This window comes from Agelaius phoeniceus, chromosome 5 (assembly GCF_051311805.1).
Source record: "Agelaius phoeniceus isolate bAgePho1 chromosome 5, bAgePho1.hap1, whole genome shotgun sequence".
In the NCBI taxonomy this organism is placed as follows: domain Eukaryota; kingdom Metazoa; phylum Chordata; class Aves; order Passeriformes; family Icteridae; genus Agelaius; species Agelaius phoeniceus.
The window spans coordinates 1,312,748-1,340,515 of NC_135269.1; the positions used below are offsets into that span (position 1 = coordinate 1,312,748).

A 27,768-nucleotide genomic window follows, 5' to 3' on the forward strand; every position below is an offset into this window, starting at 1 on the left:
TCTCTGGAGTCACTGAGAATCAATCCAGGTGGAAAATGTACCCTGATGCTTAATTTACCACAGCATGGATCAGCACTACCTTTAATTACAGTATTCCCTTCCCTGGAAAGAGGGAATACGTAAAGTTTTTTTGTAAATAGAGCCACCACACATGGCAAATGTCAAGATTTTAATGACACTCACTTTCAGTACTTTCCATCTTCAAAAAGCTCCCCACTGGTTAAAATATTTGGGAGTAATGACTGTTCAAAAATGCCCTGTGAAGTAAGTGCTCCAAGTACAAAGCTGTTTTCTGGCATTCTCTCCCTTGACTTCATCAGCCCCAAATCCTGAGAATGGGAGCTGCATTCAATCACTGCTACACACTCCTGGCATATTAAAAACTCCTGCATGGTTAGCAGGTAGGTACTTTTGCTGCTTAATTTGTCCAGCATTTTACTGTAAGTGAGAGAACTGGCTCAGCCTCCAGGCTTGGCAGGGTAGGTGCATGTCTGCCACTTCAGCCTTGCTTTGCTGTTCTTACATGACACACTTCATCCAGATTTTATTTTTTCTTTTAGTCCAGCCTTCAAGAATTTATTTCATAGCAGCTCCCATCTCTGAGATAATTACACTTTGTTAGCTGCACTCAACACCAATGATTTCATAACGTGCCACAAACAGGTGCCAATTAAATTCCTTTATTGGAGACAGAAACATTGAATTTGAATACAGAACATTTGAATACAGATTTGATGAAGGAAAACTGCAAATAGTATAGACTGTTTCTAATGCCAGCAAAATACAGTTCTTACAGGAAGTACAGACACACAAATATAGTGCTTCTTTCATGCCAGATGGTCACTACGTAACAATGCCATTAGGAGCTCTTAATTGTGCTTCTAAAAACCTTTAGAGAAGAATGAGGTAGAGTTTCCTTTAGTTTATCCAGTACTTTTTCACACATCTGTCCTTTACTGCTTTTATATGCTTCAGATTCTTGTAAAATACCAAGTTAACTTTCAGCATTTGAGACAGAGACCCTTCAGAGGTGTTTACTTCTCCCTCCCTAAGCTGCTAATTTCCCACTCCAATTGCAGTAACCACTTCTGCACCCTCCTAAATGCTTCAAAGGTCAGGTAGATTGGGACTTCTGGCTTTCCTACAGAAATTGTCTGTAAATAGCTTCAGATGAAACTGTAACTTTGTGGCAAAGAACATTCTGCATTTTGTCACCCAAAGCCCAAGGTGAGTCCAGGCCACCTTCCCAGGAGACAAAGGGAACAGATCCACCCTTTGTGAACATTCTGGACTAGGAAATAGTGTTAATGATGTGTTTGTCTCCTACTTGCAGCTCCAGTCCACCACTGGGCTTAATACAAATGATGGGAGAGAATCCACCAGTGACCTGTTAGAGGGTATGGAGCATCAGCTGTTTGACCAAATATTCCACTGCTTTACAAGATATAAAGGTGTTGCAGCTTTTGGTGAAGATACAGGGGCCCAAGCTGAAAATGTAGGCACAATGGAGGTGTTTGAGCAAGTGAAGAGCATTAATACCAACTTAAATCCCAACATCAGTCTCTGATCCTGCTAGAGTTGTGGTGGTCCCTCAGTGGACTGAGCAAGAGGGGCTGTGATGTGCTGCTGCCCTCCTGCCTTACTAGCCCTGAAGGCTATTTTCATTTCCACTCTTGCTCCTGCCATGCCTCTCCCTGACACAGCAGACTCCACTCACTGCTCTGGCCTTTGCTGCCAGCACTCAGTTTAGCACAAGCAGGGTGCAGTTATTTCACCCAAAATGATCACAATTCTAGTGGTGACCAAATCACAGTGACCAGGGAGTTTGGCATACACCAAGAAAGTGATTACAGAAAGAATAAAAATGTTTACGCTACTGCAATGTGATAGTGTAAGACAACAGTTCAGCAACACTGTATCAGAACTCTAAAATGAAAAACAAAAGTTTTATAAAAAGGTGCAAAGTTTAAAATATTCCATGTTCACACCTCGATCACTTTGATCGTAAAAGGACAGAAAATCTGTTTCTGCAAGAACTGCCTGAGAAAAGCTTCTGAGCTCCTCTACCTCCACCTGAAACGACTGCTCTAAGCCTGACAGAATCAGGAACTATACAGAGTTAGTGTTAAGAGAACCAGCTCTTAGAAACTTCCCCAACTCTTACTTAGGAAACAAGCAATAAACTTATTTTATCAACTATTCCCTGCATACCTCTTTGGTAAAAACCAAAAATGGCCAGTGCTGGTAAACCATTTGGAACACTAGTCAAATGCTTGCACAAAGTTGTCTTCCCTGTTTCTACTTTAGCTTTACCCAGCAGGTATTTTAAAGGCTTTAAAATTTTAAATCAAGGTCTTAAATCTTCCTTAAGATGAACATGAAATTTAAGAGACTTTGTTTTTTTTTTTTTAAAGCATGGCACGAAAATGCAGGATTGTGGTAAAATTCAGATATGATAAATTAAATTTTAAGATAAGCGAAGAGTATAAATTCATGTTCAGAGAGAAGCATGCTGTTACTACTGGTGAATATAATTACCATTATTCTTTTAGTATATTCGGGTGTGCCCAAAATAGTGTTTTAATATATTTGGGTTAGCCTTGCTAGTGTGATTAATGAGATTTCTGTTAGTATCTGAGCTACTAATTCCAAAACTTAATTCCAAATCTACTGACTGATCTTATTTCAAATCTATTTACTGTTGTAATTTGGTTTTGCTCCTCATCTGCTAGGTCCCAATGTGCCTGACTGTTCTAGCTCGAGGTAATGGCCAAGTTAGTTTTGTTTATGGAGCTGGGGATATATTTGCCAGTATATTGCCAATATATGTATCTGTACTATAGATGGCACTCAGATTTTGCACAGAGAAAATATCCTGGAATTCCTACTAATAAGAATCATGCTCACAGCAAGGCATGGACAGGTGGACTGCTACAACAATATTTTTCACCAATGCAATGCCAGTGTTCTCTTCTGCTCTAATGGCTAAAAACACAACTTATCAGAAGTTTTCGAGCTTAAATGATTTAGGACCTATGAATTATTTTTCCACATCTGGAGGTTAGAGACAAAATACAGTAAAACACAGGTCTTTCACATTCCCAAACTGGTAAGCATTGCAGTTCAGCAATTTTTTTGGATATGATGGATAAAGAGGTCTCAGTGCTACATGACCAAGTGCAACTCTAAGTCCCATGCTCATGACTTTACACTGAGAGGTGTCATGATTCCTTCAAGCATTTTTCCAATAGGATAGCCCAGTCTGAGATGAAGTTCTCTTGTTAAGATCATTCTGCATGCTAATTTTTATATTCTGAACTACATTTGTTTCATATTTATGGCTCTACGCAGCAAACCTTGAATGTATTTTTCATTTAAATAACATTTTTCTCTGCATGACCAAGTTAGTGTATTCTAATGTAATCCTTGAAATACTGGACTTTACGTGGCATATTTCTTGTTACTTAAAAAGCTTTTTCTGGAAAGCTTAATTTGATATGTAATGAAACAAGTTTTAAAGCAGAAGTTTGGATTAGAGTTAGAAGTGGTATAAGTGGTACTACTACTGCTCTGCAGCCAGAAATAATTCAGGTAACTTGCCCAGGGTCACAAAGTCTGTTCAGGATTACATGTCCTGGTGGTAAAGCACAAATCTGATCCCTCAACAGCTGGAATATGAAAAAACTGCCTTTTTTTTAACTGTCACTACTGCTAAAAGCAAGAAGAATGCAAATTTGCTCAAACAGTCCCTTCTAGATATGAGACAACAATAGCAGGCTGGGGAAAAAGGGGGGCAAGTCTGTATGAAAGGAAGAGAAAGACAGCAAGGACCAGGGTAACAACTGTCTCAGGGCATGCTCAGCTATCATTTCCAGCTGCCACCTCTCAGGACATCAGCCTGCCACCAGAACATTGACATTTACCCTCAGCAGGGTGGATGCCATGCAGAGAAAGGCAGTGTACCAGAGTGCCAGGCTGTGCCACCAGCTCTGCACCTCTCTGTGCTCTACCCAGAGCAAGGCACTGACAGCTGACACTCAGGAACCTGCTGGGATGATGCAGATTGTTTTGGAGAGGCCACTGAATTCAAGAGGGCTCCTCCTCTAATTAAGCAGCTCTGAGATCAGCCCCGGCTGGTTTTCTGTCTACCTCTTGGAAGACAGACATTTCAAATAACTTGCACTCCAAATGACTTTTAAGTATCACATTTTTCCAAATTACCATTCTTCATGCCTGAGGATAAATAATAAAACTAAGTACACAGGAAGGGATCTATGATATCTCTATGTTGAATTAGGAAAACCCAACAAGATGTTATGTACAAAGAGGAGGAGTGGCTGGTAACTGATTTTGGCTTGAGACAGTTGAACAGGTATAAACAATGGCTGGGCAGAGAGATCTCACTACCTTGTGTCTTACCAGTCTTCCCTTCTATACCCAGAAAAATCCTGTTTGCTTTGCCCTGCTCTGGACTGAACAGGTTATCTACCCCAGGAACCTTTATCAGCATCCTCACCTGGCTCTGTCCCTGCCAATTTTCAATGAATTTGCCTTCACTGCAGTTAACAATCTAGTTAAGTAATACCAGTTGCTGAAGCCGTAATTCTTGGCACCAGAACAGCTTGTATGAAATGCCAATTTCATGAAAATTCTGTTATTTGAAGGACTTTTTTCCTAGTCATGAATCATGCGAACCAAACCGAAAATTAAGGACACACTCAATACTGAAAATAATAATCAAAAGAATGCAGAGAAGAAAGAACATATGAAAATTAGATTTCAGTATTATCATTTTAAAGTACCAGTGTTTGTAAAACGTAAGCATGTGAAAGGCTGAATCTCATTTGATCAACCCAATTAAACATTAAATAATTGCAGCCAATTATGCAAATATCACACAACAATATTAATTTGTTGATCTTTTTTGAACAGTTTCAAATTTTCCTAATGTTAGACTATCTTATGTCTTAAATGATCAATTACCAGAACCATAAGTAAGTGATGAAGAATGGATAATTGCCTAGTTATAATGTACCATACTCTTTCTATGTAAATCTGTTGCAATTAAACAAATAGGGCACATGGAGAAAAGATGTGCAGATGTTCTTTTACAATCTGTTACTAGCTCAGGGAATACCACAGCTCCCTCCTAAATTTTACAACTGAAAACAAGGAGAATGCAATATCAAATACTGATTGTTATTTACACATGTTATTTCTTTCCTTTGGTTAATGGGATAAAATGCACTGCCAGAATTCAGAGTAGGACAGCATGCAACAACACAAGAATTTCCTGTACTATATACTGACCCATCAGCTCTCTTCTTTAGGTTTCAAAGTTTAAAATCTAACCTATTCCCCTGGTTGGAAACAAGCACGGCCTTGAGCTGACACAGACAGAGCAAGGCAATTAACCAAGATGTTAAAGACAACAATTAACACACACACACTCCATGTTTTCATTCTTCCCTGGGAGAAAAGACAACTTATTTCTGTGGGTCATTCCACCATCAACTCTCCTCACTTTGAGTCTCCATTAGCAGAAATAACAGAGGTGTCTCTCTGGTCAGTGCAGGAAACAGTGCAAAACGCAACAAATGAAACCACCTGTTTCATGTTAAATAACTTGCAACTGATTTAACAACTTGAACAATTTAACAACTTCCAAGTTTACATTTCAGTAAAGTAATTTTTCTAACTGGTCCTTATTCATTCTGCCTAGTGAATAGATTGCTGCTGGTATACTGAGGCCTTCATGGGGATTTCTGATATGTGGTATCATTAATCAGCTCTGTCAATGCTGTGATGTTCAGGTATTGCACAATCACTTTGCCATGCATCTGAACTTAAGATATTTTCACTTTTCCATTTGCTGATAAGTCAAAGATGAACTTAAGGGAAGGAATAGATTGTTCAGTACCAGTAAGCCACAAATGGCTGCTCATTACATCATCTTCAGAGAGCTCCACTCCACACTTTGGTTAAAGGCACTCTTAAATTTCCATACTGGTCTCATTGCATAAAACTCTCTACCCCATGCTGCACTTTGACATATTCCCCATGTTTATATTACAGCCATCTAATTAAATAAAAGGAAAGACTACTAATTAAATAAAAGACTACCAGCAGCTTATAACACACTGCAAGATACTGAACTAAGACCAGCAGAGGATACAAATTCAAATGTCACAACACTATGGCTACTGTGAGTGAAACAACATTTTGTGCTTGCAGTTGTAGACTAAAGAAAAAATTATCCATCAATTTTTAACAATAGTTACATTGCAGAGAGAACCTTCAACTGTTCTTCATTAAAAGATCAGACTGGACTGCAGTCAAAGACAGGAAAAATCATCTGAAGGAGCAGAAGAAAGTGATGGCTAAGGAGGGATCTTGAAAAGGTGACCGAAAATGAACAGGAAGCCATAAGGCTGCTCTTTAACAGCTGCATAAGGCATGGATGGTCCACTAGAAATTATATTTTACCTTTTTAAACTATGTTAACAAATGCCAGTAACTACAAAAGACTTATTAAGCATGGAGAGATACTGTTGGTCTTAAAAAAATTAAAGTGCTAAATGTTTCCCTTAATACTGGTGTATCTCTACTGCAAACTAGAACAAGAAATGTTTCACTTTTACTTCTTACAGGACTCCAATAAAGTGTCAATAAAGTTCCACCAGTTTTATACTGAAGTAGCACTTTGGAACATTGATACAGAATATGGTTATCCTTTTTGGCAAGAGGTATCTTAAAGCTGTTCAACAAAGCTGTGTGCAGAAGGAGAGAGCTAATAAATATTACAGGATGGTCGCTGGTGAACATTTGCAGGAGTTACTTCCCCAACTGTGGGCTACATGCTCTGTATTGCTTCCAAAGAATCAAAGCTGCATGTGAGAAAGCAGCATGCTATGAATTATCTGCTTAACCAGAATGAGACCAGGGTTTGAATGAAGCCTCTTTCCTTCCAGACATGTTCTGCTGACAACACTGCTTGCTCCTTAACAGGAAGGCCCTTCTACAGTACACATGGCAATGAAGGCTGGATACAGCAAGTAGGTGAAAGGGACAAGGAAAACATTTTTCTGATCTAAATTATGTGAGTGGGTGATGGAAGACATTCCTCCATCCAAAGGTTTGCTTGCTGTGAAGAATGGTTCAATATTCACAGCCAAAGCTGTCTAATCTCACTTTTCTAGACACTCACCTGGAAGGCAACACTGTGTCTGCAGAGCCCAGCTCTGGTAGGCAAAAGGGGAATTTTTATCTCATTTTTAAAAGCCTGACACAGCCTTTTAGATCATGTCTAGGAGGATGTACTCAACTCCCAGAGAGGAATGCACTGCCCAAGCAGGCACTGCAAATCCCCACAGCGGGAAGGGCAACAGGCCAACAGGGACCATCCTGCAGAATTTTGGGCTAAAGGTCAGAGTTATTGGACAGAGTAGGAGGGCATCTGCCAGGCTATGCAAACTCAGGAATCTCCCATAGCAGCAGAGTATGAAAGGATGGAGTGTATGGCTAAATTTGTTTCCCAAACATAGAGCAAAAGGCAGAATAATGTCAACAGAACCCTGTGGGCAGCTAACAGGCAACATCCTCTGCTGGTGGAGGCAGTAAACAAACCAAACTGAAGAGCAGTTGAAGAGCATTTTACAAGTTTCCAGACTGTATATAAGGAGGCACTAAGAAAACCATTGGGAAAGTTCTATTGCTAACATTTAGCACCTCTACCAAGAAGACAGGCTTCTACCAAGAGGATTACAGTAGAAATCAAAATGATTGTGTTCACGTTTGCCAGCTTGTGGAAACAATCATCCTGGGGAGCAAATTGATACTGGGACTATGCTACACACTGGCAGCTACAGAATTTGTCACTGTTCAGATGTCAGGTCTGTCTGGAGGCTCTGGACTCTGCCACCTTCATGACACCAGCATTGCCCAGTCGCTCTCTTCTCTTCCATACTGAAACAAAGAAAAAATGAAGTTTAAGAAAAAAAGTTAGAAGAATCAGTGTATGTTTATAATAACTTCTTAGGTATATCCTCAGAAATGTTCATTTTCACTGCTCTGATAGTAGTTTACATTATTTTTTATGCCTTTACTTGCCTTTGATTTGGGCACAGACTAAAGACAGCTTGCTTTACCCATATTACAGTAGCTGGTTTAGGAAGGAGCAGAGCTGATACTCAGTACAGATGACACAGAACAGCCCTGCTTCACTTCCATCAGTTTAATGCAGGTACTCCCTGAGGCCTGCTCACTAATTCACTCAGAAGTATGCCCCTGCTCAAGCTCCAATAAACAAACACATTTCATTTTATTTCTTTTTATTGTCAAGGTGGCTTTTTATTACAGCATTCTGATTGAACGTGAAATAAAACCATCACAAATACCACAGAGTACAATTAGGGAGAATTGTAATCCAAAATGAAACAAGTTGTCTTTCTGTACACAAACAAATGGGATCACCAGGCAGAAATGAAGGCAACCTATGGCATGCAGCCATATCCACTTCCAGGGGAGCATTCAGCCCCAAGGCAGCACTTCTGACAGCTAGACTGGTTCTATGTTCTAAAGCTCTGTCGGAAGTCCTGTAAACAATGCTCCAGAGAGACCCCAAAACACACACAGGGCTCAAGCAGGTAAATAATTCAGAGGTGGAGGGGCAGCAGCAGATGGGAATCCCTTCCCTTAGAGTGTAGTACTCAGGGAGCTTGAAAACACCTTCAGCCAAGAAAATGAAAACTAATTTTAGAGGCTTTAGGTAGGCTAAAAAGATGAGTTAATTTCTCCAGAGTGGAAAAAAGGAAGTTCCTCCAATACAGGTTCTGCATCAGCAGGAAAAGTGATAACAGGTCACTAAAGCAGGGAAAAGACAATAGCTCCAAATCAGGATGAGCCAGAAGAAACACACTTCCAGATCCACAAAGGAATGGTGTTCAGTGGGTTTGTGTTTTACCCCTTACTCCAGCAGGCAAGGCTTTAACTGACCTTCAAAATTATCACATCTACTTTGTCTTTTCATTATTAATTCTGCTGCTCCTTTTCTGCAGCTGCAGTTATCTATAAATTTTGTCATCTTTAGGCAACAGTATCATCCCCAAGGCTCCAATAAAGAAATTGTGGTAGGGACCAGTCTGAGTTGCCATTTGACTAGAATTTGCACCTGCTCCCAGAATTAAGAGGGGAATGAAGCTGCAATACCACAATGAAAATAATTTCTTTCTGCAAATAAAAGCAGATTTAGCTTCCATTTAAAATTCTGTCAAGGGCTTTGTGATCTCAGGCTAGTAAATCCAGTCCCTCTTCCACTGTCCACCACCTCCAGGTTGTTTTATTGTAAAAATTACCACATACATGGTCCTTTCCTTGTTTTTCACTGCCCAGAGAAAGAAAGGGGCTTTGATTAAATGTCTCTTCTCTGCTGTCTTGCCTGCAGTGTTTAAATGTATTTAGTAACATGTAGCATAAGCACTATATCTTATTTTCTACCCATCTCTTCCAAGCTGCAGCTTAATCCATGTCTCAAAAGGACACAGCAAAAGCTTGTTTATTCTCAAAGCATGGATGCAAACCCACAGAAACATGAGTGGTGTTTCAGTGAGTGTATTCCCAGAAAAAAGAACCTCACCCCTAAATCTACCAACTCAAGCACCTATGGAAGAGTGTACTGTTACTAATTCATTCATAAGCACACCATTAATTTATATAATGTATGTTCTTTAATTTGAAGTCTTTATCAGGCTTTGGTAACATGATATCCATTCAGTGACAGGAAGGGAAATGTGCATTGCAGTGCAACCACTGTCCCTCTCAAGTGGCATGAGAAATTGAATCAGTTCTGCCCATGAGGTTCTAATTTGTCACTCCAGCTCTGGTTCCACTGAGCAGCTGCTCACATCTACAGATATCCCAATGGACAGGGCAGACTTGCAGGAGAGCAGCATGAAACCAGACTTGGAAACACAACAATGAAGAGAATATGGAAATAATAAAAGCAGCATGCACTCTACACAAGGGAACTGGTATGACCACACTGGATTATGGAGCCTGCACCTTTGGTCACAGGTTCACATGCAGGATGTGGTGGTGTTGAGAATTTCCACTTTTTAAAAAATTCCCATGGTTCAACATGAAATGGATACAGTGCCCCAGTTCAGGCAGCAGATGAGCATAGAGACCAAAGCTGTATATGACTGCTATTTCTATTGCACTTTATACTTCAAAACTGGAAGATTCTTTGGAATTACAGCCTCAGATTGTCCAAATGACTCGACAATAATCCAGTGATAACGCAAAGAGATCTGTTGTTTTTTCCTCCTGGTAGAGAATATAGAAGTTTTTGGTCAAAGATTCTCCTCTAACAGGTTAAGGTTATTATGTAGTCCATTTTTTGTGTCACAGCATTGTTTTCTGTGAAACATCAAGTCCTTCTTGATGGACTATATAAACCCAGCTCCCTACAGATAGAAATGTGCAGAAACACAACCAGCAACCACTGATTGACTCTTAATGGGGAATTAACCACCAATCTCTTTAAAATCAATGATTTTTAAAATGGTTTTCAATGATTATGTCTTCTAACTCTCCTGATTTTTTTAAAGAAGGAAGAGAACCCAGAATTAAGCATAGACATAATTGTCCAGCATTTACCAGGAGTAACAAATTTACTCCTGGCATGTAACTGATGAACACAGACTAGGTGCACAGCTGAAAGGTGAAAAGGTCCACATCAACAGGCAAGCAAAGTGAAAAGGTCCCAGAAAGATAATGCTTAGCAACAATCCACACTTTTTCAGCCTCCTCCTGAGCCTTGGCTTGTGGTAGAACACCAGGGTGATAAGGCAAGAGGCAATGGGCAGGAAGTGATGCCCAGGAAGTTCCACCTGAAGATGAGGAAGAACTTGTTTATTGTGCAGGGACTGAGCCCTGGACAGATTATCCAGCGAGAGTGTGGAGTGTCTCTCACTGGGGATATTCCAAAACTGGACACAATCCTGGGCCATGTGCTCTGGGATGACCCTGCTGGAGCTGGCACCAGATGACCCTGGTGGGCCCTTCCAGCCTGAACCATTCTGACCCTCTGTGAGCAGGGAGGGGACAGAAGGACCCTCAGGGAAAAGGCTGGATACCTTTGTCTTCCACTGCTCACTGTCTCAAGGGAGAAAGACACAGACTACTGGCAGGAACATAAAAATTTCAGTGGCAAATCTAAGAACACTTGGAGCCAAAAATGTAGAACGGAAACCATGAGAGTCAATTTGAAGAAATCCTGGCAATACTGCCAAGCAACTGCTATAAGATCTTAAATAAAGGGGCTTTGTAACTTGCCAAGCTCTTCTCCTATCCCCAAAACCCCACACCATGAACTACACTAAATAAGGGAAAAAAACCCAGGAAACTTTAATTAAAAGGGCTGCTGCTCACTGACTTCACCTGAAATGGTTCCTGAAATGCCCAGACATGGAGACAAAGCACAGACTCCACACAGGCTTTGATATTTAGCACATGATAGAGGAGGGAAGTGCTTTAAGAATGAACAGTGACCGTGTGATTGGAAAGATAATGAGAAATGGAAATGGTGATGAGCTGGCTGTTCCCAGTGAGTGTTTAACTGCCTCAGTGATTAACCTGTACTCATTTGTGATTGTGGTTCAGATGCTTCATAATCCTGTCTTCTTTCCCTAAAAAGCAACCTCTAACAACACTATTAGATTTCACTGATAACAGTAATATCTTGCAACTCTTACCCAGCTTCCAAGATGAAGTATAGTGTCATTTTTCCCTCTCATCTCTACCATACTTTTTCAAGGAAAGAAAATTGGCAGAATAATCACACTAGACAAAGGGTCTACATTATTATATAATGCCATCTATAGCAGCACTACCAAAAATATTATTTTCCACTCCATTCAAACGATCACCTTTTATTATTTTCCCTGGTTATAGAAGAGGAAACACCTTACCTGGATATCAGTTAGCTTATTCAGGAAACGGGTTGTTACCTCAGGCCCATTCTCCATGGTTGGGATGTCCAAGTGCTGGCATGGAACAAAGGAGAGGGAGAAGGGGAGAGAAAGACAGTAACATGTTATTACATGTTATTCTTTATAGCTTTACATATATGAATACCTTATGGTTGCCAGAAGTTTTAATAAATATTTATCATGCTGGCTAGCCCCCCCTTATGAGTAGAAAAGGGTGGTTAGTTTGGGGTTTTGTGTTGGGTTTTTAGTTGTTTTTTTTAAACAGGAGGGTGGTGCTAAGCCAGTGAAAAGTTAGAGTTAAACTGTTATGCTCCTGTTCAAGAAAGGCTAACCTAAGCCTTCCAAGAGATCTGTCCAAATTAGAGGTAATATTGTGCAGGCAAGAGAGGTAACATTATATACAGCATTTCATTTCAAGGTATATGGTGTAGAAATACAACACTTATATTTACAGTACCTCTCACTCAGCACCTCCATGTCTCATATTATCTTAGCACCAGGTAATATCAGTACATTTATTCTACTTTATTCATTCAGGAAGTATCACCTAACAGACATTTACTCTACTTATCACGTTCAGCAGACAAATCACAACCCTTTATGCAGCTGCACTGCCCCATGTGCTCTGAACTAACTTTGTGCTGACTAAATAACCCCAAACCAGCTTAGCCTGGGGAATTCCACCTGTGCAGGAGCAATCTCCCACATGGTGAACAGTACGTGAAGGCAGCTGTGCACTGCCTTGGAACAGCTCTTCCACCAGAGCTGGGATCCCTGCAAGGAGGGTGAACAAGGGAGGAACCTGAGAAGGAAGGGCAGCAGTGGCTCAGAAGTTTGGTTCCCTGCGAAAGTCTTTTCTCTCCTCACCCTTCCCAGGTACCTTAGCAAAAAATAATGAGTAAAAGAAATGTGGAAGAATGTCTTTTTCTACATTTGAAAACAGGCTGGGAACTAGTGTTTTCTTTCGCCTTCCTGGAACTTGAGATTTTATATTTTCAGCTATTAGGAAAAACCCCAGAAGACAAGAGGGAAAGCTCCCTTCTGACAACCAGTAACTCACTTGGGAAACAACACACTGACACTGTTCAGCCTTCCAGGCAGTGCACCTTTTCTATCTCCCGTGGTTTTGGCTTTCAGTTGCAATTAACTGTGATAAAATTCAGAAGAAAGAAGGAAAGGGGTAAAAAAAGGAGATATTTCCTTACCTTGCCCTTATATAAAATTTTAGAGATGGGACATACAATGCAGGCTGTTCCAGCACCAAACATCTCCTTCACCCTGTTCTTTTCCAAGGCAGCTGTCAGGTCACTCATGGTGATGTATCGCTCAGACACTTTGAATTCTCCCTGCACAAGAAGCAGCAGCCATAAAAATGGGAAAAAGTTAAAAAAAACCCCTTTACAGTTTTTGTTTTCCGAAACATTTCCAATAGGACTTTTAGCCTAGTGACAATAAGTCAAGTTTTGACTCTGATTTTGTGATCTTTTCAAACATGCCAGTGTCACACAAAACAGATTTTCATCAAAAGAATACCCTACAAAGATGCCAGTGGCCTGCCAGATGCAATTCTGATCATCAAGTGGCACTTCCCTCTGGTTTGGTGCAGAGTATCAGTATCACATTAGGGAATAACAAAGAAGAATTGTTATGGGACACTGGATCTCTCTATTCATGGTCTCTAGCATGTTAAAGTTTGTCCAAAAATTACTCAATTATCTCAATTTGCATCCCACTCTCAGACAATTCCTAAGCAAGATACATTCTGTTGATTAATCTCACCTGCCAGGCCAATTTAGGTACCTTTTTAATCCCTAGTAAAACGTTCCGCTGCAGCCTGCACACAGCTATCACATACAAAAAATAAGTATGAGTGAAGCCATTTGCACTGCAGTCTTAATTCTGGTAGTGTTTTACCTTCTACAAGGGTTGAAGTGTGCATAGGAATCAACTGAAGGGATGTTTCAAGAAAAAAAATAAATGTCAGATTTAGCAACTTTTATTTCATGTACATGGTATTCCTGTTATCCCACTCTGAGCATAATCCCAGCCAAATCCAGGAGACAGGATCCTGGGCTTGATGTGCCTCTGGCTGTGCAGCATCCTTACCCAGGCTGCAATAAAACCTTTGAACACAGCAAGGCAGAGTTTCTGCATTTCAAGACATGATCCAGTCTCAAGTGTCCAAAGAAGCTCTTGGATTGCTGCACTGGAGAACAGGAATGGGGACCAGTCAGATGACTGCAAGACTGTGGCTGGGCAGGCTGCATGCTTGTTAGCAAAAACAAGGTTGGAAGCATGAGAACTAAATGCAGAAATAATGAGCTGATGACTGAAGTACAGCCATGGTCATGCACAGTAATTCTTTGTTTCCTTGCTCTAAGTGCTGGTACCAGTGGATTTAATGAGAATTCTCATGTTAAATACTGCATGGAGCTGCTTTAACAAGCTTGGTATTGTTCTGTGTGACAGGTGTGGGTATTCTGGTGATGCTCCTGAGAATCCCTGAATGAGCACACCCTGAGTTCCCTTAAGTTAAAGGGACTGAGTGCATGCTCAGCAAGTTTTGTCAGCAGCACCAAGCTGTGTGGTGGGGCTGACAGGCTGAAGGGAAGAGGGGACATCCAAGGGATGACACCCTTGAAAGCAGGGTTTCTGACAGGCTAGACACAGCTCTGAGCAATCTGATCCAGTGGAAGATGCCCCTGCTCCCTGCATGGAGGCTGGAATAGATGGCCTTGGAATGCCCCCCAATGCCAGGCTGGCTGGGCTCTGAGCAGCCTGGGACAGTGCAAGGTGTCCCTGCCATGGCAGGGGGCTGGAATGAGATACCTTTAAGGTCCCCTCCAGCCCAGGCCTTTGTATGAAGCCAGACTGGTGTATGATTGTATGATTTAACCAAATCAGCTGAACTTTGGGATACTGAGCACCAGAAATGTTGACTTCTGCAGAAGTTATACCATGACAATTGAAACCATTACTTCCAGAACACTCACCCAGCTGCGTGCCAGATCCAAAATGCTCTGCCTTGTCACTCCTGGAAGGATGATGCCATCTAAAGGTGGCGTTGCCAGCTCATTTTCTGCCAAACAAAAAAGCACTGGTTGAAAAACAACCAAACAAACAAAAGTTTACTGCTATTACACTGAACACGAGTCCCTTACAACTCAGGATACTCCATGATTCTTTGGCACAAAAAACAATCCCCAACAACATTTATCAGAGTTCTCTATGAACACTAACAGATACTCGGTTCAGGCAAGTTGCTGCTGAATGTTTGGAATCTTCATTTCATCTTTTATTATAAGCTTTAGATATTAATGCATTAAATATGTTTCTTCCCCACCTTTTGGGCAGGGAAGAAACATATAATACATGAATATATACATGTCTAATGCCTTGTAGGTGGTTTTATTCCTCAGGGCATTGTACATACAACTGTGTTACTTTCTAATGCAGCCACCCCTGGATTCATTCATTTGGACTATCCTACCAGTGCTTCCAAGTTCCTTTTATGAGGATCTATGCACCCATCAGTAACAGGAGTAACCTGCCATGCCAAAATGTACAGAAATGCTGCCCTAGAACAGGCTGTATGCTCTGCTCTGGTTTCACCAGCCCAGTGTCATTCTCCAACCTATCCCAGACTTCTAATTCCATCAGCCATCTCCTCTTTCTCATACAGTCAGGAATATCAACATTTCCTTTTTTGGAGTCTGTCTAGCATCACTCCTCTTTGTGATGCATGTCTGGTCCTCATTCTGGCACAACTATCACAAGAAGACTTTAAAACTTTCCAAGAACCACAGAGCTCACCTGATTCTAAACACTGCAGACCCGAAATTCTGCATTTGTAACCCAGTCACAATCTATACACTCCTTTCTTTAACAGAAAACTTCAGATAATGTGGACTTTGCCACCAAAGATTGTGATTACACTTCTCTGTCTGGTGATGTTGCCACAGATCTTGCCCAGGACCTGTTTAAGCTCAGTAACATATATTAATTGATTTGAGCTAGTTTGAAAAGGTGCCAGGCCAACCCAGCTGCCAAACAGCACTGAGCAGACAGGACATGAAAGTCTCAAAATGTTCCAAGCAGGCTGCTCTGTAGAATTTTGTTAAGTGTGCATATGATGCCTCCCAGCCTGGGGCCAGCCAGGGAACATCTGCTCCCCTGGGATCTGGCAGGGATGGTAACACCATCCAACAAGGCATGCCAAAGCTCATCCTCCATGGGAACTGATGCCAAAGCAGGCTCCACATGACATCAGTGTGTCCATCTCCCAAAAAACAGACTGTGAGCTCACACACTCCACTTGCCTTCTGAGTTATTTTGATGTATAGCTGCAGAAAGCAGGAGGAAAGCATTTGAGGGGAAATGTCAGGGTTTCTCTTCAGCTGCCTCCTGTTATTGTTCTGCTAGCAGTACTGCCTGCCCGGTGCCCTGGTACACCTGCTGGAGGCTTGCTCTAACAGCAGAATCCCATCAGAGTGTTGAAAGGGGTTTTTTCAATGAGCTCTTCCATGTTACAGAACTGCACCTTTGCCTATGAACACAGAGCAGGTAAGACTGCACTCCTGGGATGCCTTCAGGACTAGCCAGACTGTAACAAAGCTGAGAAATTCACCCAAATATGTATTTTACCAAAGTGATACATTCCAAGTGAACTTCAGGATCCAGGAGAACCCAGGAACCCCGTTTTCACTGATATTAACACCTAATTTCTTTTACCAGCTTGTCCTTGGTCTTTGTCCTTGCTTCCCTCAGGCTTTTCTTCAACTCTTCCCTCATGCAATCACTACCCTTGCATCTGTTAATTTGCTTTCCTCAATTACTTTTTCACCCTTTGCTTTGTCTGCCACCTCATGCATTTGCTGTTCTCCCCTCCACTCTGTTGCTGGGGCTCTCTACTAGAACAGAAGCTGCAATCCTGATTTTGTTAGTACTGTACACAAGACACTTCTGTGGTACAACTAATGTTCCAACTACAGAACACTTAGCAAACTGGCCTTAAATTTTACCTGATTGTTCCAGAGGATCTTTTAAGAGATTTACTTTTTAATTTATGCAATTTTGAAGTGGGGACCATTAATCACCATTTCAATTGCAGCACACAAATATTAAATAATGCCCAAATACTATTCAAAGTGCCTAACATTAAAGATAGAAGCAGAGCCCAAATGTTTGCAAATCATTTTGAAGGCACAGAATTTTTCAAAACTGCACACAGCTTTCATAGCTAGCAATCTTCAGGTTGGACATATGTTTAAATTTTAAGGTTTTTTTAAGGCATTTTAAAAGCCAAGCCTATGTTCTAGGCAGAAGAACAGACATTGTGAGAGGAAGTGAGTTTCAATGTCAAGAGCCTGCTGGGATAGTTACATGCTCTGAAGAGGCATGTGGAAGGGACTGCAGGGTGACTAAATTTTTCACTTAGTGAACATAAACCATAAATAGGATTTGAAGGATGAGGTATTTCTGCAATAGCAGGGAACCAGTTTTGGCCATATTATAAGCCTCAGAGCAGCAGTGGGAATACAAGAACAGTATGGAGCAAGTCATGCTGCTTTACCAAAAATTGAGCAGCTTTTTTCCCCTACTCCCCCCTTTATGTTAAAAACAAAGTATTTTTTCAGGCTCCTCCTGCCATGCAGGACAAGATGTCACCTTTAGGCACAAAGGCTGCAGGGAAAGCCTACTCCCACTGAAGCATGGCAGTCCTCTAGGTCAGGCTTTACTGGGATAAGCCTCTGCTTATAAACCAAGGAGAGCAGCTCAGCTCCCAGCAGCACCTCAGAGCACACAAGGATGGGCATTTTCTTTTGATGATGATCTGCAGCTCCTGCCTCACTTTTTTTGATCCCTCTCAGCTGCAGCAAAACCAAAGCACAGCCTGAGTGAGTGTCCTTTGTGAAGTGACAGAACACAGTGACAAGCAGTTCCAAATTCCCACGCCAAGGCACAGGCAGGTATGTGATGGCACTGGGTGATTCTCAGCCAAAGATCCCACAAATGAAATTACTCAGCACTCTGGGGGACAGCAAAGTGCTCCATGAGGACAACGCCCATGTCCTGTGAAAGGACAGGCCTGCCAGCAGCCAGCCCTCCTGGGTGGCAGGAGTGACAAGCAGTTTGCTACAGCCACCTGACAATAGCAGCATTCAGCCCTGCGCTGGTAGCACAGTGACTGGCAGCTCCTTGGAACAGCACGGTGCTGCAGCTGCACCATTCCAGCATATTCCTGGTTCAAGTACAATGAGAACATTGAATTCTAATTATGTCCCTGCTTCAGTGTCCTTCCCTGGGCACAAACGAGCCAAAATCTATTTTCATGTTTTTCCAGCTAAGCTCCACAAGGCAGAAATTTGGCCATCTATCTACACTGACAAATCAACTGCTGCTGCAACAACAAGAAAATGTCTAATATTTATCACTTCATTCATAAAGCTTCACAGACTCATACAGCACTGAGGGACTATTGTCCCTGTTCTTACAAACGTGGTAAAGATTTTGCAGAAGAACAAGCAACAGAACTGGAGATGGGAGTCTGTTGCCTTGTTCTTCTAAGTTCTTCTGATGTTTTACATTCTTGTAATGAAGTTTCTCATGCACTTTTATGTAAATAATTATTGGTTTACATTCCTCTCTGGAGGAGAAATTTGAGGGACGTTTGGTTTGTCCAGTGTCATTGGAGAGGTGGCACTTTCATCCTCCAATTTACTGTCACTTTTGAAGGTCTCTATAAATGTTGGGAGTCAGAAAATAAACTTCTCTTCTTTTTACCTTGGAAGTTCCAGCATGCATGATGTTTTATTTTGTGTTCAATAGTGACAGGAGTCAGGTAGCTGGATCCCAACCACACTTCATTATCCAAGGCACACTGCTTTCCCCACAAAATGCTGCCTGTTTTCTGCAGAAAGCTGACAGTTCACAAAGGTACCCATGGCACTACAATGAAACCAGTCTGACCCCTGCATCTGCTGCCATGCAAAAATTCAGTAACACTTCATTCCCTTGGAGAGAAGAAAATGACTTTTAATCAAGAAAAAATTTTCTTTCTTCTTGGGAAAAAAAAAAAAAAGGAAGAAAAGTCTTTTATTTTTGCCTGTAGTCTTCCAAACCAGTTAACAGGTGCAGCTATCACAAGCATTGAATAGTTGCATACCCAATGGGTGCTTTTGAGATGCCCATATAGTTGGCTGGTTTTAATAGTTAGTTTTAATAGTTTTAAAAGTTTTAATCAGCATATACCTTGCTCAGAGATGACTGTGGGTAGAGAGAGGTAAAAATAGCTTAAAGAATGATGATCCATCTTGAAAGCACCTTTTGAGCATTATTGATACCTGACTCTCACTGACATGTTTCTCACACTGCCACCACTGGGACAGAACTTCAAATTCTTCAAAGAAAACAGTTTCAGACTGGATGCTGCAAGAATTCTGGATATGGTTCAGGAATATTTGACTGCCCAGCAAGTGATGATGGGAGCCACTCACACACAAAGCTACAGAGCTGAAGAGTTGCACAGCCCTGAGCTGCCTTTTAGCACGTCTGCACTACTTCTGAGCCAACACTCCTGGAGCCCAAACATGCTGCTGGCACCCAGGCTGATGTGTGACCTTGTGCAGGGCTGAATTCTGCCCTTCTGAGCATGGGGACAGCCCAGCAGTTCAGTCTGTTACCAGCAGGCAGCATTCACAGCTGCTCCAGGATCTCCTCTCTCACAAATAACAGCCACCCAGTAATTTTCAGAATGGGCATTTCCTTTGTTTAACCATCTTCATTAAAAAGATTATGATCTGCATTATAACACTCATTTTGTGGATTACAGTCCCAATCATCTGCTCTGTTAAAGTTTTCACACTATGTCATCATACCTCCATTTTCATTTATCCAGTAGAGAAACAGATTCATTGTTCCAACTTCAGTTATTTGGTGATCTTCTCCATAAAGCCACAAAACCTGCTGGCAGCCAAACTCCAGAGCTTCTTGCTGGGCATAAATAGCAGAACCATAATTCCTTCAGAGGGAAAAAAAAAACAAACCAAAGAGTTATGAGTACCTGGCTGGGCATCTTCACAATTTCAACAAGATTTTGGGCACATCTACCTCATGAGCAAGTGCTCTGCAACAGTCACTGCCTGTCCCTGGGATATTTTCTCTGGAAATACTCCACCAGTATTTTACTAGATTGTTTGTACCTACAACCCAAAAACTTTGAAAGGCTGAACAGCACCAACAACTCAAACATATCCTTCCAAATTGTATTAACATACTTCTTGTTCCATATTCTGGACATTGTCGTTATTGCAACTGAAAACCCTCAGAAAGTATTTATCTTTCTTTAGCAGTTGGCATTCTGGAGAGAGAGCAACAACTCCTCTCCAGATTTTGGGGTTTTTTGGTGTTTTTCTTGGGTTTTTTTGGTTGGTGTTTTTTTAATTAATCTACCTCATGTCAGATCAGTGATGTATGTTAGATTAAACTCTTGGAGCACAAATATCACCAGAGGTGAGCTGGTTTTTGTCCTAATAAAATATATTAAGAGAACTAGCATCTTCAGGAAATGCAATTGTGTCTAGATTAATTCCATATCCTTTAGGAGCAAATTTTTCTTAAATGCTGCCTACAGAGTGAACCTGACTGAATAAAGCCTGCTGCTTTGAGGGGGAAAAAAAGCCCCTTTTTGCTTCTGACCCTCAACAACCTTCTAGACACAAAGTCAGCAGCTCCAAAAATGCCGACCACACTGAAGCCAAGTTCTCACCTCTGGGCATAAATCAAGTCAGTAATGACTCCAGATTACTGTTTTTCACAGCTGATGTATGAAGGATCCACAGGAAACAATATATTTCTAGAAGTAAGCAGAATCTCATAAACAAAGTCTCTTTCAAAAACAAAACCTCATTTAAAACTTCAAGAACAAAATCTCATTTTAAAAATCTCTTCAAACAAAAGAAAAAAAAAGAGCATAGGTTCAGAACATCAGCTTGAATGAAGGAAATTTTTCTGCCCTCTGATTCTTTTACCAGCTCAGCTGAGCAGCATTTGACAGCTACTGACTCCTGCCTAGCAAAGAAGCTCCTGGCTAGGACAATGCAAGGAAGGAGGTGAGCAGCCAGAGCAGGCTGCTGCACTGCTGATGCAGCACGAAGCCTAACTCCAGTGTCAACTGCTGCAAGGGCAAGAGCCAAAGTATTACATGGACACCTTCCAGGTGCACTTCCTCAGCTTGAGATGCTGCAAAAAAAACCACTGGCCATAACATTCAAACAAAAATATGCAAGCGAGTTGCAAAAATAATATTAGCAAAGTACAATTTTGAACTCTTTGCTGTAGTATGTTGTTTATTTAATTACTGCATTTAATGCCTCTGTTTCTGCTGGATTAGATACTTCACTAAAACCCAAATCTGCTTTGGTAGCTGTGTAGAAAAGGCAGGATGATGTTTTCTTACCCTCCCACTTTGCAGTCTCCTGTTCCTCCTTTCCACGCTCTCACGTATTTTGGATCTGCCCACAAGGATATTGGATTAAAGGTTCCACTTGCAAAGTAAGGGCCCACAGGGCTCAGAATGACATACAGCAGGGCTTTAGTTGGCTTCTTCACTCCAAGGGAAGGCTGAAAATAAAGGAATGCAAACAAATCCGAAGTTATGGGTATCCTTCAAACAGCAGGGGCTGCACCATCAGCTTTTGAAACACTGCTCTCAGTGGGACTGCAGCATGAGAGTGCTTTTACCAGGACAGGGCAAAGTGCTGCAATGAATAAAAAATATTTCAATAACATTACCCTTATCCAAGCAACACACCAACCCTAATTTTATATACTGTCACCATCCACTTACAGCCATTCCATTTATCTATATGCTATTCTAGTACTCTCAAACAGTTTCAAGTTTTTGAGAATTCAAAGATCAGCTTAACAAAGTGCTATACAATTATATGAATATGATACAATACAAAATAATAGAATGCAATACACTAGAACACAATACAATATAATGTGATACAATACATGAATATAGTAGTATGAATTAATCACACCAGAAGCCCACAAAGCCTTCTGGGGCAAGGAATGGCAACAACAGCAGTAACAGCAGTGGAGAAACCACAGTCAGTTGCATTAGTGAGAAGAACTGTCCAGTGCCAGCTGGCATTGCCAGAGCTGAGTGCTGACTCTCTGAATGCCTGAGTGACAGCTAAAATTATTTGCCTGCTAAAAATAGCTCACACAACAGCCCAGGAAAAAACCAAAAATGTCAGAGTTTTTTCTGCCCCTCCTCTCTGAGAGATGGCTTCTCACACTCCAAGTCATCACCATCAATACTTGAAGGTGCAGGAAAGGAGTCTGGTGCTGGCCAAAGTTCTCCAGGTGCTGAAAGGGTTCCTTTGGTTTCTGTCTACCCTGCTGCTTCAGAAAGACTTCCAACACGATTAACTGAGATCTTGATATTTTTGCTGATGTGATCATTCAAAAGATTGTGCTGCCTGGTTTTCTGATTGATCCAGAAGCCTAAAATTGATTCTAAAAGCCTAGCAGGACATGCAACCTGGAAACAACACATCCTAGTGGAAAGACCACAAGGGTTGGCTATCCTGAAACAAAGCTCAGAGCAAAAGAATTTCCAAAAGCAAAACCAGGGGTAAACACCCAATTTTAATATCAGTACCTTATAGTCACTGAGTGGAGATTCTTCAATCTGAAAATCTGTAACTCGTTTAAAAGTATCAAATTAATGGAGTCCTAGAACCTATGTGAAATGTAAAATGCTCACTTATGGTAACTACTTACAGATAGGGACATTGTAGGAGTTTAGTTTATATAGTTTGGAACCTACATTCTTTAGCTTCCTTGTCCTATGCTCTACCATTGTACACTTCTGTCCTGCTACTGCTGAAAAATAAGAACCCTGAAGGATTTAATAAAATAAACTCTGTTTCTTCATCAACACTACAGAACTGACTCACACATGAAACTCAGAGAGGACACATTAATAGCTATTTGCTAAAGAGCCCCTTAGAAGGTCAGTTTCAAGAATAATTGACAGAGGGACTAGTCCTTAGCTCTGATGAAAGTGTCTCTTCTGAGACATCTTAATTTACAGGGTAAAATCTTACAAAAACTTCTAAGTTCAGATATGACTTGAAATAACAAAATGTACACAGCAAGATGTGATCCATCATGTTCTCTCTGAATTATTAGGATTTTAATATTACCACGTCAGGTACAACTATCCTGACATCAGCACAACCCCAATTAAAAAGCACTGCTCCATTCCCACTGTGAGTAGTGGGAGCAAACTCCGTTTATTTTCTGTGCTCTGAGCTGGTGTGCCCACTGAGTGGCACTGTGGTCAACCTTAAATTCGTGCTGGGGACTCCCAAGTAAAACCACAAAACCAGTCTGCCCCCAGACTTCATCCTGTCACTTACTGACTGCTGACTATTTCACTGTATGGATGGAGGACTTTGCCTCGTACCCAAATAAACAAAAAAAAAAAAAAAAAAAAAAAAAAAAAAAAAAAAAAAAAAAAAAAAAAAAGAGAGGGAAAATAAATATCGCAGACCTCAGTTCCAATGAGGGTAGGACGGATGTAGAGGCTGGCAGAGGTTGAGTAGGGCACCCACTCCTGCTCCAGCTCCACAAGCTTACGGATGCACTCCAACAGCTCCTTCTGGTCAAAAGTCTGGCAAGGAACAGAAAGAGAAAAAAGGCAATGGAACACTTTGTGGTCCTCACAGCTCCACATGCTCCAGGGAACACCTCCTCAGGATATGCAACAGTGACACGCTGCAGAGGTTCACACCTTCTTTGGGTTCATTCCTTACAGAATTTAATATCCCATGGTTTTAGCTACTGTGCCTTTTTGTGCAGTATCCTGAGTGACCTGCTCTGCTCCAAAGTGTCCTCCTGAGATGGTAAAAAGGAGCCACTGACCCTTCTTGCCTCCAAAGCATGTGGAGCCAACTGTGCAGCCAACTCAGCTGGGCATACAGCACCACCTCTTCTACAGGAGAGTGCTCTGGTTCATAGCTCCAAGGGGTCAGCAAGTCTCCCACAGTTCCCAAGTTCTTATAGCAATTAAGCTAACAAACCTGGGAGGAAGTTCACTGCCCAAGATACAATTGCTAAAAGCAGTGTTAAGTTACTGGCATGACCAAAACTAAAGGCACTCAAGAGGCTGAACAACTTAACTGAAGTGCAGAGAAGAAAAGGGAGAACATAGCACCAGAGCAAATCAGACAGCTGCCTGCATGCAAATACCTGCAGAACAGCACCCACACCTTGTCACTGTCATATTTTCTGGAAAAATCCCTTCGTCCAGGATTTTGCTCCTGGGAAGCTGAGAAGCCTCAGAGAAAAATGAAAACAGTAATTATCTGATTTGCTTCTCCTGTGTTTTGGTCCTTTGGAATGTGGTTTGGAGATTGTTTATCCAACAGGTGGTTGTTTCATTCGTTTTATGTGAATTGATTTGACTCAATGTCCAATCAGGGTCAGGCTGTGTTGGGGCTCTGGAAAGAGTAATGAGTTTTCATTATTATCGTTTTAGCCTTCTGTAAGTATCCTTTCTGTAGTCTTTAGTATAGTATGCTTTTATATAATATATAGTATCATAAAATCATAAATTATTTTGTAATTTATATATATTTTAATAAATTATATGAATCTGCCTTCTGAGAACATGGAATCAGATCCATCATTCCTTCCTGCTGCAGGGCACCCCACAAATACAATAATCCCTCAGAAACACTCTGAGGCAGCAGGGAGGCAACAATGAAAGCAAAACACTCACTGTTCTGATTTTAAAATAAGCACTAAAGGATTTCCTTCAATAAGTAAGATCTGTTAACAAAGTTTGATTGCGCTATCAAAGACTTAAAGAGTGTTTGATCAACGTTACCACTGAAAAGCTGTAGAGATGTGCACTGTGACAGTGAAAACCTGCTCTGAGGAGGCTGTTAGAAGGAGCAGGAGGTGCCCTGGGTACGTACTGGCAGGGTTGTCCTCAGTGCTGACCGTGCCATCCTGTCCATGTTGAGGGTGGGCCGGAACAGGCGGATTTTGCCATCCACTCCTCGGTACGCCTTCATCCCTTCAAACAGCTACAAGCCAGGGAGGGGAGAAAGCACACAGTGACTCAGACAGCTCACCCCTGAGGATCCATGCCAACTGGGGAAAGAAAAGCTTCACCCTGCTGCTCACAGCACCCAAACACGAAAATACTAACTAGTGAGTTCTGGCAATACACGCCAGTGAGACAGATTTACCTGCACTAGAGGCATATAGTATAGTATCTTTGCAATATCAGAATCTTTGCAATATCAGTATCTTTGCAACTTCAGAATTCCTCATCATAACCTCATTTTTTTTTTTCATAATTTGGTTACAGCAATTAAAATTTGTAGCATGTGTTTGACTTAACGATTCCCTCACATCCTGACCGATACCTGAGTCAAAGCAGCATTTTTGCTTATATAAGGGATCTATGGAATTTTAATTTTTATATATATGTTAATTATTTTTAGAGCTCTGGCCAAAACACTTATTCTATCTCTGTTAGGAAGTATAAATAACTAATTGAGAGAATTCTTGTAAAGTTCTTGTTGTAGTTGTAGTAGGAGCTGGTCACTTATTTCCCCCTTATGCCACTATGCTGTGGAATGGGATTTAGCCTGCATGAGAGAGATGCAGCCTTACTCTAAAGATAAAATACATGGAAATATTTTCTCTATATACCTTACAGGAAATCTAAACATAGTTATCCCATCAAACTACAGGACCCAGACAACTCGTGTTGACAATCAGAAACCCTTATCCTATCAATGCCCTCCCAGCATCTCCTAACCACATCAAAAACCACACCCACCAAATATCCAGTTATTTTCAGCTACAGACTCGTAATTTCTGGTTATACTTTTAGACAGAAAACACGTGTATTATATAAGCTCATGTCCATATATATGTATACACAACTCTTATTTGGATTAAGTATTAAAGGCTCACTTATGCTTACAGACAACAGGTCAGATTCTTAGAATTTTATCTTCCAAAGCGTTTCTTTGTACATTAAATTTCAGTGTAAGTTCTATGAATTTAACTGCATCACTGCTGTCAAACTCCTCAGGCTTCTCCTCCTCTGACTGTTCCACAAAAAATGGCTGGAACTGCATCCCATGTGGTTTGAAGTCTAGATATGCAGCTTTTTTTATTTGGAAAAAATAATCCCGTATTTGTGCCCAAGTAATTTTAACAGAGTATTTCAGGTTTCACTATTATCAAATTCTATATTTTTCCATAAGAATCAGTGAAATGCAATCTTTGGAAAACTTGCATGCAGTTCCATGGCAGAGCTAGGTCCTTCCACATGACAAATTTTAATTGGGTTGTAACTGGGTTGCAGAATCCCAGCAATTTTCCTCAGGCTGTGTGCCAATTATGTAGCAGAACCAGAATTAGAACCCAGAACTTTTTGCTTTCCAAACCTGCCTTAGTCCTATGGCCATGCCAACCTTATTAAAAGCTTGGCACAATTTTGAAAAAGAAGTTCTTCCTAGGGTAGACATTGTTGCCACCAGGAAAAATAAAGTCTTTAATAAAGGATAGTGTTACATATATCAGATATTACATGTATTACAGATATCTAGCTGATATTTGATATGATTTTTACTGGGCCAGTTACTAACTGATAGCACATGGTTGGAATATTGCTTTCTTACCCCAGAACACATTTTTTCTCCCCCCACCCTCCCCTCCCAAACACATTCACAGAACTTTTAATGAGAGGGAAAACGGAGGAATGTCACTACTAAGAGTTGATCAATGGTTTGACAGAAGTAAGAATCACATCATTACTGAAACACAAAGCCTTCTCAAGATGTTAAATTTTTTTCTCCAAAAAGAAATACTTTTCATCTTCCAGAGCTCAGTAAAACCTTCTACTCATTAAAAAAGGGAGACAGTGATGTGTTCCAGAAATGTTCAGCTTTAATGAAAGCAACTGCTGTGGTTGCTTGATGGTTGGTTGCTACAGTGGTGTGAGAACAGCACTATCTGACATCTGTACATCACAGGAGCTGGATCTGGAGTTCAGCAGATCCAGATTAGCACACTGCATCATGAAAGGCAAGGAGAAAGGGGAGGGAATGCCAAACTCATCACTTTCATTATACCCACTGTGTATTCATTGAGCCACAGCAATGACACCAGATTCTCCTCTCTCTGTCCTCTTGGCTAGAGGAAACGTGATGCAATAAGGGTAAAAGAATAAAAAAAAATGGAAAAAAAAATAAGAGCATATTCATATTAGCAATGATTTCAGACCAGGCCAGAGACCAAGCATTAAAGCAATGTGCTACTAAGAGTGAAATACAGATTTGGGACTCCAGCGTGGTTCTGATGTCCTGGGCAGATCAAGAGCTGCAGCCTCAGTGCCAGGGCCCTGCTGTAATTTACACAGGACCTCTGGAGGCTTGGTGACGAGATGAAGAAAAAAATCAGTCAAAATAAAAATGGTGAAGGCAGGAGCTCAGGGACAACAAGCAGGGAAAGCTTCCCTTGTACCAGTGGTTAAAATACAAAAAAAAAAAAAAAAGAAAAAAGGAAAAATAATAATAAAAGCAGCACAAGCAACTCCACTCACTGCAGTGGAGACACTCCCACCTCCCCAGAAGTGGGAGAAGTGGGCTTCCATTTCAGGTTCTGTGCCTGCCGGGGCTCCCATAGGTGTGAGCAAAGCCCAAGCTGCTCTGCAGGCACCAAAGGCTGCTGTGGG

At 41.2% G+C, this 27,768-nt stretch overlaps 1 protein-coding gene across 2 annotated transcripts in view; it reads right to left on the reverse strand.

Moving 5' to 3' along the window:
- Positions 1-664: 664 nt before the first annotated feature.
- The window catches only part of BCAT1 (branched chain amino acid transaminase 1), a 58,136-nt gene continuing 31,032 nt past the window's right edge, over positions 665-27,768 (reverse strand). Inside the window, exons 4-12 of one of the 2 annotated variants that reach the window (XM_054631683.2) lie at positions 27,171-27,227; positions 24,989-25,099; positions 23,560-23,679; positions 21,448-21,611; positions 19,868-20,010; positions 14,984-15,069; positions 13,196-13,336; positions 11,970-12,044; positions 665-7,965 (exon numbers count right to left, since the gene is read on the reverse strand). In XM_054631683.2, coding sequence (XP_054487658.2) covers positions 7,924-7,965; positions 11,970-12,044; positions 13,196-13,336; positions 14,984-15,069; positions 19,868-20,010; positions 21,448-21,611; positions 23,560-23,679; positions 24,989-25,099; positions 27,171-27,227 — 939 coding nt within the window. In that variant the 3' untranslated portion in view covers positions 665-7,923. The remainder of the gene's footprint in view (positions 7,966-11,969; positions 12,045-13,195; positions 13,337-14,983; positions 15,070-19,867; positions 20,011-21,447; positions 21,612-23,559; positions 23,680-24,988; positions 25,100-27,170; positions 27,228-27,768) is intronic. The other variant, XM_077178091.1, reaches the window with a different exon arrangement.